Consider the following 16,968-nt stretch of genomic DNA (forward strand, 5'->3'; position numbering starts at 1 on the left):
AATTCTGTCAAGTCAAATGCCAAAACCACCTGGAGACTGCATACTCTGGGAGTGGGTGTGGCCTAGTAGGGAAATAGTGGGCACCTCCCTCAGGGTTACCACCCCCACTGGACAGCACGAAAACAGGCTAGGAGCAGGGGTGGCTAGACAGAAAGGCACCTGCCAGTGGGTGTATGGGCTGGATAATAGGTTGGTTGGGTTGAACTAGGCTTCAATGTCTATTGACGTGTGCGAGAGCTAAATGGGATGTGGGACAGACTGGACAAGCCTGCGGTACATACTGGCAAGCATGGGAACCAGGGTAGGGGGCAGATCTGGTAGGGGTTCTGGGGAGTTGCCCCAACTAGGCTGCAGCTCCAACTGGTTTGCATGAAGACCGAGTATGAAGTGGGTAGGATCGAGCTGGACTACAACACCCGTTGGTTCACGAGGAAGACAGGGCTGGAAACCGAACGGACCCAGCAATCCCAACGACCAGCATGTGCATAAGCTGATTGGTGTGACGAACAGTGTTGGAGTCTGTACTAGCAAACTCACTCAAGAATCAGATCTGGGATCAACTCAGATGAAGTTTCTTTGGATATCTCTCCAACTGAACTGCTGATCTTGGAACCCCAACCATCAAGAGACTATCAGCAAGTGGACTCTGAATAGGTTTCATTGCGGTTGGGACGGTGAGATTGGCAGCAATCCAGCACTGATGAACTATCAAAACTGTTTGAGCAGGACCCTTGGAGCGCGCCTCATGTTGGGGATGGGGGATGGGTGGGAGGTAGGGTGTGGCTTTTCCCTTTGCTACTCCCCTAACCCCAGATAGAGGGAAAAATGATTGTATTAGTGTAGAAACAATGATAATACCCACTTTCACCCTATAGCCCTTGACCCTTTGTACCCTAATCAACTAAGATTACAGTCAAATAAATAAATAAATAAATAATGCCTTCCTCATAGGTTTTGAGGGCCTGGTGCAATGGCTAAGTGGCTAAGTCCTAGTTCTGCGTGTGCCAGGATCCCATATGGGTGCTGGTTCATGTCCTGGCTACTCTACTTCCTATCCAGCTCCCTGCTTGTGGCCTGGGAAAGCAGTAGAGGATGAAACAAAGCCTTGAGACTTTGCGCCTATGTTAGAGACCCGGGAGAAGCTCCTGACTTCTGGCTTCATATTGGCTCAGCACTAGCCGTTGTGGCCACTTGGGGAATGAACCAGTGGATGGAAGATTTTCCTCTCTGTCTCTCTTCCTCTCTGTATATCTGACTTTCCAATAAAAATAACATAAATCTTCAAAAAAAGAAAAAAAAACCAGTGTTTTGAGATGTCTAATAACATTCTTTCCTTACACTAATATGAATAAAAGTTTTAACTCTAGACTATTCAAAAATTTATTCTCAGCATCTAGAAAATACTTCAAATGCTACATAAACACAATTTCTGGTATAAAATATTTTTACTAACTATACAAATAACAGTATTTAATGAAAATATGGACTAATCTTACCTTCAACGTTCCTCCTTTCACCATAACTTTCTGTCTGGCTGGCTGGACTCCAGTCAGGGCAAAGAGCTGAGCTTTAAACACCATTGGAGGTTCATCAGTATTCAATTCCACACCTTCAAATTTCTCCTTTCCCCATTTTACGGTAACTGCAAACAAAATCACATTTATAAAAATTTATAATATTATAATAAAGACTTGACATTTTAAAGATTCTGAGAGGATCACCTATTTAATTAGTTCTTGAGTCAAATTGATTCCTTCATGTTTCCATACCTACAACACCAACAAAAGTGACCTGCATGATATGTCTTGAATAAAATTTTACTAGTTTTAATCAAACTTCTTTGATAAACAGGTCAGAGTTACCATGTCACAAAAACAGTTAATAAAAATCTGAGTCTTGTGGACTCCTGTGCAACCTCTGCATATTGATGAGCACACTCAATTACTTCAAAATTCCGAGGCGCAGAACCATCACTATGCAGCTAAAGATCACTTAAAGGAGAGAAGGATGGAAAGGGACTGTTGAATTCTTTACCTAGCAGAGAAGTGAGTTTTTGAACATAAAATAAATCGAAAGTTATGTCTCTGCAAAAATTAAGAGAAAACAAGAAGGAAGGAGAGAAGGAAGGACAGAGGATAGGCTGGAAGGGTCACTACACTCCTAAATCTGTAAATATGAAAGACACAAGAAGTATTCACCTTATAAGAAAAAACATTGAAAAAAATAAATATATGTAAGAAAAGGGTGAAAAGGAAGCAGCAATAGATAGTCAAAAATAAGAAAAATTTACTGGGAAGATAAAACACGAAACAAGTTAAGAAATAGAGGTTTCTGAATTATAGGAATGGTATTGGGGAACAAAGAAAGTCAGTCTGAAACTAGAAGACCTCAAATGAAGACCTGAAGGATAAATGTACAACATTGAGCATGAAGAGTCCTGCAAGTTGATGGCAATGACGGTTATACAACCATGTGAATAAACCTAATACCACAAACTGTACACTTTAAAAATGGCGATTTTATTGCATGGTTTCTAATTAAAAAAAAATTTTTTCAGTTAACCTCTTAACTCACTTTGGAATTTATTAAACAACAACAACAACAATAATAATAAATTAAAGAATATAGTTTCTGCTGAAAAAGTCAGACCATCTGCTAAGTACTGCCATGCTAACCTACTGCACCACTGGAGCACCCAGGTTAGACCATTTTAAAAGTAAGAATCTTGATAATAATTAATTGCCTTATTTCCAACTTCTAAAGTCACAGTTTGAAAAAAATGACCCTGGGATTTATAAAATAAATCCCAATTTTATACCAGTTCAATGAATGAGCTTAGCATTTATTTAATGACACTGTACCCAGCATCAGGGATGCTTGGTAAACTTGCAGTCAAACAAGTAAGAAATGGGAAAGAGAAGCTAGAAACACAATGTATGCATTTTTCAGGCTTCCGGGACACAGAAGATTAAACACTTCACAAGTAATCAAAGATTTCCTGGAGAAGCGTTAACTTTTGAATTATCACTACCAACCTAGAGTTGCATCTTGAAGGAACGAGTAAACTAGAGAACAATGAAGAAGAAACACGAGAGAAAAGAAAAACATCCAGGCCCAGAGCCGTGGCCTAGCAACTGAAGTCCTCACTATGAACACACCAAGATCCCATATGGGCTTTGGTCCTAATCCCAGCAGCCCCATTTCCCATCCAGCTCCCTGCTTGTGGCCTGGGAGGACGGCCCAAAGCCTTGGGACCCTGCATCCGCATGGCAGATCTGGAAGAGTCCCTGGTTCCTGGCTTCGGATTGGCATGGCATTGGCCGTTGCACTCAGTTGGGGAGTGAATCATCGGATGGAAGATATTTCTCTGTCTCTCTTCCTCTCTCTCTCTATATATATGTCTGACTTTGCAATAAAAATAAATAAATCTTAGGAAAAAAAAGAGAGAGAAACATCCAATGGTGCAGAACCGGTTGGTGTGTTCTGAGATAAAGCAACTGCCAAAGTGACAGAGAGTAGTACATGAACACAGGTCGCTAGCTAAGGATCAAGTCAAAGAAGACAGGTTACATGAAAACACAACAGGAGACCTCAAAATGTGGAAAATGGAGTTTTTGGTACAAAAAAATTTGTAAAATCCTTGAGGTCAAACAGTGACATAGTGTGCTAATCCTCCATCTGCTACTGTTGGCATCCCAGATGGGCACCAGTTCATGTCCCAGCTGCTCCACTTCCCATCCAGTTCCCTGCTTGTGGCCTGGGAAAGCAGTTGAGGACGGCCCAAAGCCTTGGGACACCTAGATGGGAGACCCACAAGAAGCTCCTGGCTCCGTATTAGCTAGGCCTTAACCACTGCAGCCATTTGGGGAGCAAATTAGGATGAACGACCTCGCTGTCTCTTCTGCTCTCTGTAAAATCCAACTTTCAATTAAAAATAAATCTCTTCTTAAAAGATTTATTTATTTTTATTACAAAGTCAGATATACAGAGGAGGAGAGACAGAGTGGAAGATCTTCCGTCCGATGATTCACTCTCCAAATGACCACAATGGCCAGGGCTGAGCCAATCTGAAGCCAGGAGCCAGGAGCTCTTCCAGGTCTCCCATGCGGGTGCAGGGTCTCAAAGCTTTGGGCCATCCTTGACTGCTTTCCCAGGCCACAAGCAGGGAGCTGGATGGGAAGTGGGGTTGCCACAATTAGAACTGGAGCCCATATAAGATCCCGGTGTGTTTTCAAGGTGAGGACTTTAGCCACTAGACCACCACCCTGAGCCCAAAAATAAGTATTTTTTAAAATTTCTATTTCTCTTCATTTACATTTCTACTAATACCAAAAAATTCTAAAATCTATACATGAGATTTTTAGAAACTTCATAACAAGCTAATGTAATGTTGGGGCTTTTAATTGATCGGGATGATATTCTGCCGGCTCTACCTTCAGACCAGAGATGGTCTCTCCAAGAAACCGTTGAACTTACCAGGACAATAAGATGCTGGACTTAATACTTGGTTAATACTTCTAATGAAAGAATTTCAACTGAATTTGAACTGTGGCAATGCAACAAGGTGGAGGAATCCACCATGGGGGGAAGGTTTAGGGAGGGGTGGGGGAAATCCTAATGCCTATAACACTGTGTCACATAATGCAATGTAATTAATAAAATAAAGGAAATTTTTTTAAAAAAGAAAGTTCATAACAAACTATATCAAGAAAAAGTTACACAGAAACATTCAAAAAATACTTCTTGCAATGAACTTCTCTTCTAATTCCATTTTCCCACAGACTTCTGAAGTGCCATCGTGCATACAAGGGTTACACTGCGGGCCCAATGCAAGCCCTGAGAGGTGTTCAGGAAGCCCACAGTGGTCTCACCTACTGGGTCACTCTGGCCACAGCAGGCAAAATGGATTTAAATGGGGCACAACTGATCATGCTCAAGATGAGAGGACTAATCCATACAGCAGAAAGTATTTAGCTAAGTCATAAAGGGCAAACTGCTTCAACTTTCTGCTTACAAGAGGAATTCTATCAGCTATCTCACATTTACCTTGAAGACTACAAACCCTAGCTGTATGCGCAACACAGAAGTATCCAATCACTTTATTGTACTTTATCTTTAACCACTAAAGCATCCAGATATTTAATCTTTTACTAAAACTTAAATGTTCAGGTGAACGTAGGTTTTTTTTCTTCCCAAATACAAATTCTCAACATGGAGATGTTAAAGCTACTTCAACCTCTTAAGTCTGGCGATGAGGAAAAGATCTGGTAACTATTTAATTAAAACAGAAGGCAGGCAGGCCCCAGGCTGGCTCTGGATTTTAGCTTTCTGCCCACTCACTCCTTGAGAGGCAGCAAGTGATGGTTCAAGCAGCTGGGTCCACACTGCCCATGTGGGAGACACTGAGAATTCCTGTCGCTGACCCAGCCACCTGCAGAGTGAACCAATGAATGGAAGGTTCTCCCTCTTCGTCCCCTCTTTTTCAAGTAAAAAATTAATAATAAAACAACTCAATTTTCAAGACAGAGCTTTGGTGAGTGGTGGGATGTCATGAGGTAACCAAGATGGGTTGGTTTGTTGTTTCTGTGCAAACCTACCAGTGTGTTTGGGTGCTCACGGGCATCCTCAACTAGGTAATCATTCTTTTTTTTTTTTTTTAAAGATTTATTTTTATTATTTTTTCATTGGAAAGGCGGATATACAGAGAGGAGAGACAGAGAGGAAGATCTTCCGTCCGATGATTCACTCCCCAAGTGAGCGCAACGGGTCGATACTATGCCGATCCGAAGCCAGGAGCCTCTTCCAGGTCTCCCACGCGGGTGCAGGTTCCCAAAGCTTTGGGCCGTCCTCGACTGCTTTCCCAGGCCACAAGCAGGGAGCTGGAAGGGAAGCGGGGCCGCCGGGATTAGAACCGGCGCCCATATGGGATCCCGGGCGTGCAAGGCGAGGATCTTTAACCATTTGCGCCACCGCGCCGGGCCCGGTAATCATTCTTATATTCAAGATTCTAAGCCCACCAAGAATTCTATTGCTTCTCGGCCTTTTGGCTCAGATCAAGTGTGGTGAAGAATCCACCCTGAGATTAAACAGAACTATCGATTTCTATCATCCCTGGAAAGCGTAGAATCGTCAGGAAAGGAAATGAGATGGAGTGAGGGTAGGGGGCAGTCCATGGCCCCCTCGGGTAACCACAGGTTTCCGGCGCCCCTCTGAGCACGGCTGCGAAAGGCAAGGTCCAATAACTAAGTAAAAAGGTGACCCCGGCCAACATCCTGGGTGACCATCAAGCAAACGATTCCTGTCAATAGCCAACCAAGAAGCCATGACGCCCGCGAAGATACCCACACTACTCCAACTCCCAATGCTAACAAATGAGCTTCTGCTACAGGAGCCCAATGACACAGTGAACAACAACAAAAGCAAGCTCCAAGGGCAGTGTGTACGCAGGGACAGAATCGAAAAGCCGAAGGCAGGTAGCCAGGAGTAAGCCAAGGCCAAAGGGCCATCCTGAGAGAGACACAGGGAAGCCTGGCACCCTGGGTTCCCACAGGGCAGCCCCCACGAAGCACCCCGCACCTGTAACCCTGTGCCAGAGAAGCCTGGCATCCCGGGTCCCCACAAGGCAGCCCCCACGAAGCGCCCTGCACCTGCAGCCCGGTGCCAGAGAAGCCTGGCATCCCGGGTGCCCACAGGGCAGCCCCACGAGGCGCCCCACACCTGCAGCCCGGCCCCCGTCCTCCCTGGGCACGCACACCCTCAGGGTTCCCAGCACACCAGCACAGTGACACAAACTATTCTGCAGAGTCACGACTCGGGAGATGCTGCTCCATCTCCACGTCCGCTCCGGCCCGGGGAAAGGAGCTACCACGCGCGGAAGGCCCACGGAGAAGGACCGCGAAGGGGCCAGGGGTCATCTCCGCGCCGCGGCCACCCCGCGCACCGCACCCTGACCCACGCCCCGCGCCCGCCTCCGCAGGCCAGGCCTACGCCGAGGCCTCGCGTCTGACCGCGAGGCTAAGAGCTCACCGGAGTACAGCGGCATGGCGGAGGGCACGCAAGGCGAAGCTGTCGGACAGCCGGGCCTGGCGAGGGCAGCGAAGGGAGCGGTCGAACAAACCGTGGCGGAGGCCGACACGGAGGAGCGGTGGTGGCAGCGGCAACGGCGGCTCGGCTGCGACGAGAGCTCTCATTCAAACCGGCCACTGGCGATGACGCAGCAACGCGCAGACCTCCGGGGACTTAGGGGGCGACGCGGGGGGCGGGGCGGAGGCGGAGCCTGGAGGGTGGAGACAGGAAGGGCGGGGCCGGAGCGGGGCGAGAGCGGGAAAGACCGAGCGAGGGGCGGGGCCCGCGGCCTCTGGCAACCGGTGCGCGCCTGCGCCCTGGGCGCCCGCCCTGCCCGCCACGCGCATGCTCGGCGCGCGTGGTGTTGGCTCCGCCCACACCTCCCCAGCAGGTGTGTGGGAACGTGGCAAAGGAGGACTAACCTTTGAGAGGAAATGATTCAATTCTTTTTTTTTTTTTATTTTAACAATCTTTACATGGTTAATGTGTGCATAAAGGGTCAAGGGCTACAGGAAAGTGGGTAAGACTGTTATTTCCATATTGTTTCCTTCATATATCTGAGGTAGAGGGGGATATTGAGGGAGAAGCCCCACCTGATTTCCCACCCACCCCAAGTCCCGCATGTGGGACATGCTCCGAGATACTCATTGAAGTGGTTTCAATAGGTCACCAGTTTTGAAATTGCTGCCAATCTTGCCTCTCCAAACACGATGAGGTTGTTGAAAAATCCATTAATTGACATTGTCCATCATAGTGTCTTTATTTGCCCAGTATTTTGTTGCTGAGGTGGTTGATTAACTTGTTCCATCTTTTGTCCCTTCATGATTCAATTCTTTAAAACAGTATTTTTATTTTCTTAATGGGTGACTTGTTTCCTTGTTGGTGTACCCAGTGCAAGAAATTGGAGTTAAGAAATGTATTATAGAGCCTAAAATATAGTGAGCATTGTGGATTTTAAGTATATGGAATTAACATTTATTGAAAGGACATGAAGCTGTAGGCTACTTGTGAGCCTCACTTTCTTCATAAAATAAATAGTATGTTCATCATAGTATGTATAGATTTAGTACAGTAGCTGTACTTAGCATACAATGAGACCTTTTATAAATTTAACCGTAAATGCGTCACTGAGGGCCCGGTACAGTGGCCTAGCAGCTAAAGTCCTCACTTTGAATACACCGGGATCCCATGTGGGCACTGGTTCTAATCCTGGCAGCTCCACTTCCCATCCAGCTCCCTGCCCTTGGCCTGGGAAAGAAGTGAAGGACATCCCAAACCTTTGGGACCCTGCACCCACATGGGAGACCTGGAGGACATTCCTGGCTCCTAGCTTCGGATCGGTGCAGCTGCCGGCCGTGGCAGTCACTTGAGGAGTGAATCATCGAAGAGAAGGTCTTCCTGTCTTTCCTCTTCTCTGTATATCTGACTTTACAATAAAAATAAAATAAATCTTAAAAAAAAACCATAATGAGCTTTGTGGAGTGCAGTTAACAGGCTATTGGTAGCCTTATTATCCACTTTCCCATTGTTTAGTGTCATTTGTATCACAGATGTCCTGAAAAATAGAATACGAAGCAAGCTCGCCTGTGGAACAAGTCTTTGAGGGAGAAAGTAAAAAAGGCCTAAACGTTGAAGGATGCAAATACAAATTTTCCTCTATATTGTGCTGCCCCCAAACTTTGTGTTTTCTGTCAAGTGATTCTCATCATACTGTACAGGGGAACATCTAAAAGACCATGGCAAATGAAATTAAACGCTTGTTTTGGTGCAAAAAAAAAAAAATGAAATTCATGTATACACAGTCCTCAAAGAATTAACTTAGAGGCTAGCATTGCCTCAAAAATTAGTGTTGGCACTGGTGTGTGGAGTGGCAGTTCAGACACTCAGACACTGCTTGGGATGCCTCTATCATCTCTGAGTGCCCGGGGTTCGAGTTCCGTCCCCCAGTCGCAACTCCAACTTCCTGCTGATGTGAACACTGGCAGGCGATGGTGACTGTTCCAGTAGCTTGGTCCCAGCCACGCATGAAAACCCTGGATTGAGTTTGCGGTGCTCAGTTCCATCCTGGCCCAAGCCAGGTTGTCCCGGGTGCTTGGGGAGTGAGACAGCAGATGGGAGATACCTCTCTTGTACATTCTGTCACTCTCCCTTCCAAATAAATATGTAATTTCTAAAGTTAATCTAGGCCTTTTGGATGCTGAACAACACAGCTCATAGCTTAGACTATTCCTCTCCTTATGTGGTCAGCAGAAATCCTAAACAAGTGTGAAGTCTCCATATTTTCATATGCTAAAAGCCCACTACGCCTTTCTATCAAGCAGTGTTATAGTACAGCTGTTTTCTCCTTTCATTCAATTAGTACACACTGGTTTTCAATCCAAGGCATTCAATGTAAAGCAGTGTTATGGCCTAAAAAGACCCAATATGGAATAGAAATATTAAACTGTGTACAGACTGAATCAGTGCATCGCTGAATTACAGCTCTTGACTGTAAGCAACATGAGAACTGAGTGGTAGGGAGAAAAAATAGCCAACAGAATCAATATGAAAAACAGTGAACCAGGCACAGAAAATGGATATGGACCATGGGATATGGGCAGCAAGGAACAAAAGCAAGGCCTCATCATAACCAGTGCAGCCACACCTGGCATTGTCTTCATAAGTCCCAATCCTGTGTCTAACTTGTTCCCTTAAGATCCAGCATCCTGAGCATAAATATGTAGCTGGCCAGCATGCCCATGTCCTGTCCTTTAGGATGCGGAAAGGAGTGTCTAACTATGCCTCCCACCAAGACACGTTGAGGGGTGGGAGGCCTTCTCTACCTCTTTAAGCAATTGCTTTTTGCATTACTCAGAGTTTAAATGCTTACCCCATTCCAGTGTTCACTATCTTCTAGCATTTAATATTCTATTTATCACTTACTATTTGTAAGTTTTTATGTTTCTATAGCAGTTATGTTTTATATTTCCCACCCAAACAGCCAAGTACTTCTTAGCACTGCCTTCAGAAATGTCCGAAAATCATTTCATTAGATAGCTCAGGAATTTATCATACTCAATATTTCAATAGCCACTGCTAGCTGTGTATTTCTGTTCCATTTTGGACAGCAGCTGCATCTATCTTGTTCATCTCTGTGTTTCCTAAGTCCAGCACAGACCCAGCAGCAAATAGGAATTCTATATATTTGCTGAATGATTAAGAATAAGGATTAAGAATATTGGTGATGGGGCCACCTTGGCTGCTGGCATGCCATATAAGCACTGAGTGCCCGGATTGTTTCATTTCCCACTGAGTTCCCTGCTAATGTGTCTGGGGAATTAGAGGAAATGTCCCAAGTCCTTGGGCCAATGCACCAAGGAAAAAAACCCAGAAGCTCCTGGCTCCTGCCTTAGGACCAGCATAGCTCTGGCCATTGCAGACATTTGGGAAATGAACTGGTTGATGGAAGATTCTCTCACCCTATGTGTGTCTCTCTCTCTCTGTAATTATGCCTTTAAGCAAATAAGTAAATATTTAATTAGCAACAGAATATTGATGACAGGGCCCAGCACAGTGGGTTAGTGGCTCAATAGTGGCCTCTCACGCACTGGGATCCCATATGGACATCAGTTCATGTTCCGGCAGCTCCACTTTCCATGGAAGATCTGTTTGTCTCTCCTCTTTGTAAAATCTGACTTTCAAATAAAAAAAATTTTATGTGGGGCCTGGCACCATATCATAGCAGCTAAAACCCTCACCTTGAATGCACCATGAACCCATATGGATGCCAGTTATAATCCTGGCAGTTCTGCTTCCCATCCAGCTCCCTGCTTGTGGCCTTGGAAAGCAGTCAAGGACAGCCAACGTCCTTGGGACCCTGCATCCACATGGGAGACCTGGAAGAGGCTCCTGGCTCCAGGCTTCACATCAGCTCAGCTCCAGCTGTTGCAGCCATCTGGGTAGAGAATCTGCCAATAGAAGATCTTTCTGTATCTCCTGTAAGGCTGGTGAAGACAATTGGAATATTCTAGAAAAAGAAATAAAAAGCCATCCAAACATTTATTCAATCGATATTTGTTGGTTCTATCCTCATGGATCCTGAAGAACTCATATTCCATCAAAAAATGAGAAGAAAATTATAAACTGCATAGCTACCTTGCATCTGGAGCAGAAAATAGAGCTGAGGACACATGTGTGGGGCCATGTCTGCAGATAAGGCAGGGAGGGACACGAGGAGTGTGATTATAGAAAGTCTGAGTGCAAGGATAACAAATTCAGGCTTAACTGGGGAGGGGAGTCTGTCTTCTCAAAGCCATCACCCAACATAAACAAGAAAAGCAGTGTTGACATTACTATGTGGTAGAACAAATGAAAAACCAGCACTGTGGCCCACTGGATATGGGATACCCTCATAACTTATAATTGGTGGTTCAAGTCCCAGCTACTCCATTTCCTGTCCAGCTCCCTGATAATGTCCTAGGAAAGCAACAAAAGAGGGCTCAAGTATTCAAGCCCCTGCAGCCACATGGAAGAGCCAAAGAAAGTCATGGTTCCTGACTTCAGCCTGACCCAGTCCTGGCTATCGCAGCCATTTGAGGAGCAAACTAGTGAATGGAAAATTGGTCTCCTGGCTCTCACTGTCACTCTGCCTTTAAAATAGAGAGAGAGAGAGAGAGAGAGAGAGAGAGAGAGAGAGAGAGAGAGAGATCTTTTTAAAAAGCCCAAACTGGGCCCGGAACCGTGACCTAGCAGTTAAAGTCCTCGCCTTGAATGCGCCAGGATCCCATATGGGCACAGGTTCTAATCCCAGCTGCCCCACTTCCCATCCAGCTCCCTGCTTGTGGCCTGGGAAAGCAGTAGAGGACGGTCCAAAGCCTTGGGATCCTGCACCTGCCTGAGAGACCCAGAAGAGCTCCTGGCTCCTGGCTTCAGATTGGTTCAGCACTGGCTGTTGTGGTCATTTGGGAAGTGAATCATTGGACAGAAGATCTTCCTCTCTGTCTCTCCTTCTCTCTGTATATCTGACTTTGTAATGAAAACAAAATAAATTTTTAAAAATATAAATAAAAGCCCAATCTATGCAAGGGCTTGCAATTCAGTTGCAGGAAAATATCTAAAGACAAATTTCAATTTCCTCTGTCCTCAGAACCCCCTTTTCACAGGCAATCGACTGTCCCCCTGTCTGACTTTCTTACCTGGTATTGAGATCCAAAATGCTAAAGAACATGCTTATCATCCTATTTCTTTAATTCATCAAAGCTGATCATTTTAAACCCCAATGTAAATTACAGGATAAAGCTCAGTTTTAAAGGTTGGTTTATTTTTATTTGAAAAGCCAATCTACAGAGAGAAGGAGAGACAGAAAGAGAGAACCTTCTGCCTGCCCCCACTGCATCTCCTGATTCACTCCCAATGACCACAAGGGCCAGAGCTGAGTGGATCCATAACCAGGAAATGACATAGTGGAAAAAAAAAAGATCCAATCTAGGAAACCACATCACATTTACTCCTCCTGTTTTCCTAGCTTCTGCCAACCAGTCAGTTTCTTGGGTTTTTCTTGGTGCTTTTGAAGATTTTCCCCAGTTTGGACTCTTGTGAGTAGGAGGGAGAAGAGTACAGTGGGATGTGTCCCTCAGACTGCCTCAGATCTGAGAGAATGTGACGTCAACATGGCTAAGTATTGATTCCTTGGGGGGGGTGGTTTCTGCCAGGTTTCTCTACTGTGCAGTTACTATTGTCCCTTTCCAGGCTGTGTTCTTTTTTTTTTTTTTAAAGATTTATTTTTATTATTTTTTCATTGGAAAGGCGGATATACAGAGAGGAGAGACAGAGAGGAAGATCTTCCATCCCCAAGTGAGCGCAACGGGTCGATACTATGCCGATCCGAAGCCAGGAGCCTCTTCCGGGTCTCCCACGCGGGTGCAGGGTCCCAAAGCTTTGGGCCGGACTGCTTTCCCAGGCCACAGGCAGGGAGCTGGAAGGGAAGCGGGGCTGCCGGGATTAGAACCGGCGCCCATATGGGATCCCGGGCGTGCAAGGCGAGGACCTTTAACCACTTGCGCCACCGCGCCGGGCCCCAGGCCGTGTTCTTTAGCTGTGAATCCTTGCAAAGAGAGAGGGATTGAGTTTCCTTTCCCAGGAGGAAAAATACCAAAGAATGTGTGACACCAATTTATAAGCAGTTATAAGCTTCTTGGGGGTGATTCCCTGAGGCTATGCAAATATCTTGCATTTCAGGCTTTCCAGTTGATTTTGGCATTCATCTGTGAGCCTGGCCTGCAGCAATTCTTGCTGTGGTGTTGCAAAGGCATTTTGGTTCTCCTCTATTCCTTCTGTATTTGTTAGCCAAACTTCGGTAGATGTGTATTTCAGAATGAACTCAGGGATATCTATTTTATTCTTTACTGTAAAACAAAACATTATCTCCAAAAATCAATATAATGTTAAATTCATGGGTATTTATATAAGCCAAGTCTCACAGTATGAAGGACCTACAAAATATTCATGGAAAAATGCATATTGTGAAAAAGCAATGTATGGATTTCAAAAATGTTTTGCACCAAACAGGAACTTGAAAAAAAAAAAAAAGATGTGTTTATTTGAAAGGCAGAGTTATAGAGAAAAGAGAGAACTTTGCATTCTCTGGTTCATTCTGGTTCAGTGCTGAGCTGAACCAAAGCCCGGAGCTAGGAGCTTCTTCCAGATCCTCCTTGTGCGTGCAGGAGCTCAAACACTGGGACCACCGTCTGTCACCTTCCCAAGCAGGTTAACAGAGAGCTGGATCAGAACTGGAACAGCCAGGATTTGATCAGGTGCCAATATGGATTTCCTTGAGGCAACAACTGTACCTGCTATGCACTGCAGCACTGGCCCTCATAAAGTGATCTTTCAGTTTAGCTTTTCTGCAAACTTTTTGAAGTGCCTTTGTACATTTATCTGAGCAAATAGTTATTCCATAAGTTTCCTAGCTCTTTTTGCTTTGTGATTCTCTTTTAATTATGCAACGAAGATATGCTATTTCTGGCACTATGGAAATAAGCAACTATCTTAATAAGTTAACTCCAGAACAGGTATCCTGATATCTGCCTACTTTTTTTTTTTTAAAAAAAGACTTGTTTATTTTTGATGGAAAGTCAAATTTACAGAGAAGGAGAGAAAGATCTTCCACCCACTGGTTCACTCCTGACGTGGCCACAGTGACTTGAGCTGAGGTGAAGCGAGGTGTTACTTTGGAGTCTTCTAGATGGATACAGGGTCCCAAGACTTTGGGCCATCCTCTGCTGCTTTCCCAGGCCAAAGCAGGGAGCTGGATGAAAAGTGGAGCAGCCAGGACACGAACCGGCACCCATGTGGGGGGCCAGAGCTTGCAGGCAGAGAATTAGTGAATTGAGTCATTGGGCTGGCGCCTCCTTAAGTTACTTAAAGGTGATGCCCATTAATATTCACTTGCATTAACACATTTAAATTTTAGGTTGTCTAATATAATTTATATATGTGCTATAACTTAAATGTGAGAAGTTTATCTACTAAATCACTTGAAATTGGCATTTGTTTTCACAGTTCTTATATGGGGATAGAGACCACATCTGTTCAGTTCTGGAAAATAATTCAAGTGATTCTGGAACAAAAATTTTATTTCTCCAATACGGAAGCAGGCACGCTTCTTCCTGACTAGTTTGAAATGAGAGATCTGAGATTCTTGTAGACCTCCACAAAGCCAGCATCTTGAAAGCAAAGATGTCAGATAGTTCTATTTTTATTTTGTTCTGAATATCCACCCAGGCTCTGAAATTTAAATTTCTTGAGTAGTGCCTCTCTTCAACACGTTCATTTACAGTTTAGGTACACAATTGTTTGAATATTCTATACTTTGGGGCAAGACTTTTGGAATCTGGTAGCAGAAAATAAGATGGGAACAGAGAGGCAGCAATAGAAGCAACTGTGTTAAATTCATTCCTGTGCTCGCCAGTACTTTCTGAGCAAGCACGCAGGCTCTGTTAAAAAAAAAAATAGCATTCTGGTTTCCAGACTGGCAATTCACCTGGAGCCATGGCAACAAGATTAGTCACTGCCTTCCTTCCAGAAACTATACACACTTGTACCAAGACTTGTGGTAGCTAGTGTGTGGGAGCAGAAAACAGCGCGGAAATATGTAGACGCCTCCCTAGTCAACACGGAATGTTCTTTAAGCACATCTGTCATTTCCAAATCACTTGATTCTCACATTCAGATTTCTTTGATTCTACAGAAAAGCTCATCACGTTTACACTAAAAATTCTTACCCTAGTCACTCCCATACATCGTTTCCCATTCTATAGCTATGCCTGCTATGGCTTGGGCATAGTCTGTCCACCAGGCCAGTATTTAGGCACAGGGAATTAACCCACCACTTGTTGCAGTTCGTGGCTTAACCTGCATAATGCCGACCCCGGTGATAGTTTGTTAAAAATATACAACTTGAGGGGGTCCTGGGAGGCCAGGGGCAGGTGATGCGCCCTTGGTCTGGGGGAGGAAAGGTGAGAGTGGAGGACAACACCAAAGAGGTTAAACAGGTTTTTGTCCCTCATATGTTCTTTGGCCTGGGCCCAGGGTTGGAGGGTTTTATGCCTACACCCTATGTATACAAGAATCAGATTTAAAAGACTGTCTCTTTTTTGGTTCCATGTGAATGCTACAGAACAGATTATTTAGAACAAAATAATTTCTGGTACTGGCCATTACTGCTAGATGGGGAGTGAACCAGTAGATGGAATGTCCCTTGCTCTTTCACTTAATCTCTCTGATTTCCAAATAATTAAATCTTTAAGGAAAAAAACATCAAATTTTAAATACCAGATAATACATATGAACTATTTAGGTGAGAACTGGGTGAACTGAAAGCATACATACGGTCAAAGCAATTAATTGAGGCTATCACAATTCAGGTGATGTGGCAGGGAAATTCACTCTTTTTAAAGACTATTTTTCTTGGAAAGGCAGATATACAGAGGAGAGACAAAGATCTTTCATCCAACCATTGCTTCACTCCACAAGTGGCTGCAATGGCTGGAGCTGAGCCTATCTGAAGCCAGGAGGCAGGAGCTTCTGGGTCTCCTACATAGCTACAGGGTCACAGGGGCTTCATCAGGTCGTCCCCTGCTGCTTTCCTAGGCCACAAGCAGAGAGCTGGAAGTGCAGCAACTGGAACATAAAATGGCACCCATACAGGATCCTGATACATGCAAGGCAAAGATTTAGCCACTAGGCTATTGCACTGGGGCCTAGAAAATTCATTCTTTTTATGGAGTTGCCAGTCAGTAATATAATTTTTTTTCTTCAATTTGAATGGCATAGAGACAAACAGGGAAAGATAATTCATTCATTGATTTAATTCACAAATGCTTGTAGCAGTCAGGGCGAGGGCCTAGAATGCCATCAGGCTGGTATCCCATGAGAGGGCCCCATATTAAGAGTGGCTGGTTTCCATTCTGACCCCAGTGTCCTGTTAAAGCAGATCCTGGGAGGCATGGTGATGACTCATGTGATTCGGTTCCTGCCACACCACGGGGGGACCTGGATTGAGTTCCCACCTCTTGGCTTTGGCCCCACTTGGGGGCCACTGTGGTCACTTGTGGATAGAACAGAAGAAGAGTTCTCTTTCTGTCCTTTGACTCTGCCGAAGTAGGCAAAAATAAATTTAAAAAAATATCAGTTGCATGAGGGAGATGAATCAATAGACCTATAGGTGGCAGTGTTTACTACAATGACTACATGCATCAGCAGAATGGCAATGTGGGAAACCACCCTGGGGTGGGGCAAGCTCTGGTCTGCAGTGCTGGCATCCCAATGGAGGCTGCTCTACATCTGATCCAGTGGAACTTGGTCAAAAAGCCTGGGCCCCCCCGTACCCACATGGGACACGTAAACGAAGCTGCCAGCTCCTCC

The 16,968-nt window shown here is 44.9% G+C and overlaps 1 protein-coding gene across 5 annotated transcripts in view; it reads right to left on the minus strand.

The window, feature by feature from the left end:
• USP14 (ubiquitin specific peptidase 14) overlaps positions 1-16,968 on the minus strand; it is a 52,455-nt gene that overhangs the window by 35,014 nt on the left and 473 nt on the right. For 4 of the 5 annotated variants that reach the window (XM_040974021.1, XM_040974018.1, XM_040974019.1 and 1 more), the window contains exons 1-2: positions 7,027-7,198; positions 1,497-1,642 (exon numbers count right to left, since the gene is read on the minus strand). In XM_040974021.1, coding sequence (XP_040829955.1) covers positions 1,497-1,642; positions 7,027-7,042 — 162 coding nt within the window. In that variant the 5' untranslated portion in view covers positions 7,043-7,198. Of the gene's footprint in view, positions 1-1,496; positions 1,643-7,026; positions 7,199-16,968 lie in introns of those variants that run through there. The other variant, XM_040974020.1, reaches the window with a different exon arrangement.

This window comes from Ochotona curzoniae, unplaced genomic scaffold (genome assembly GCF_017591425.1).
Source record: "Ochotona curzoniae isolate NIBS_2020 unplaced genomic scaffold, NIBS_Ocur_1.0 contig_2364, whole genome shotgun sequence".
Classification (NCBI taxonomy): Eukaryota; Metazoa; Chordata; class Mammalia; order Lagomorpha; family Ochotonidae; genus Ochotona; species Ochotona curzoniae.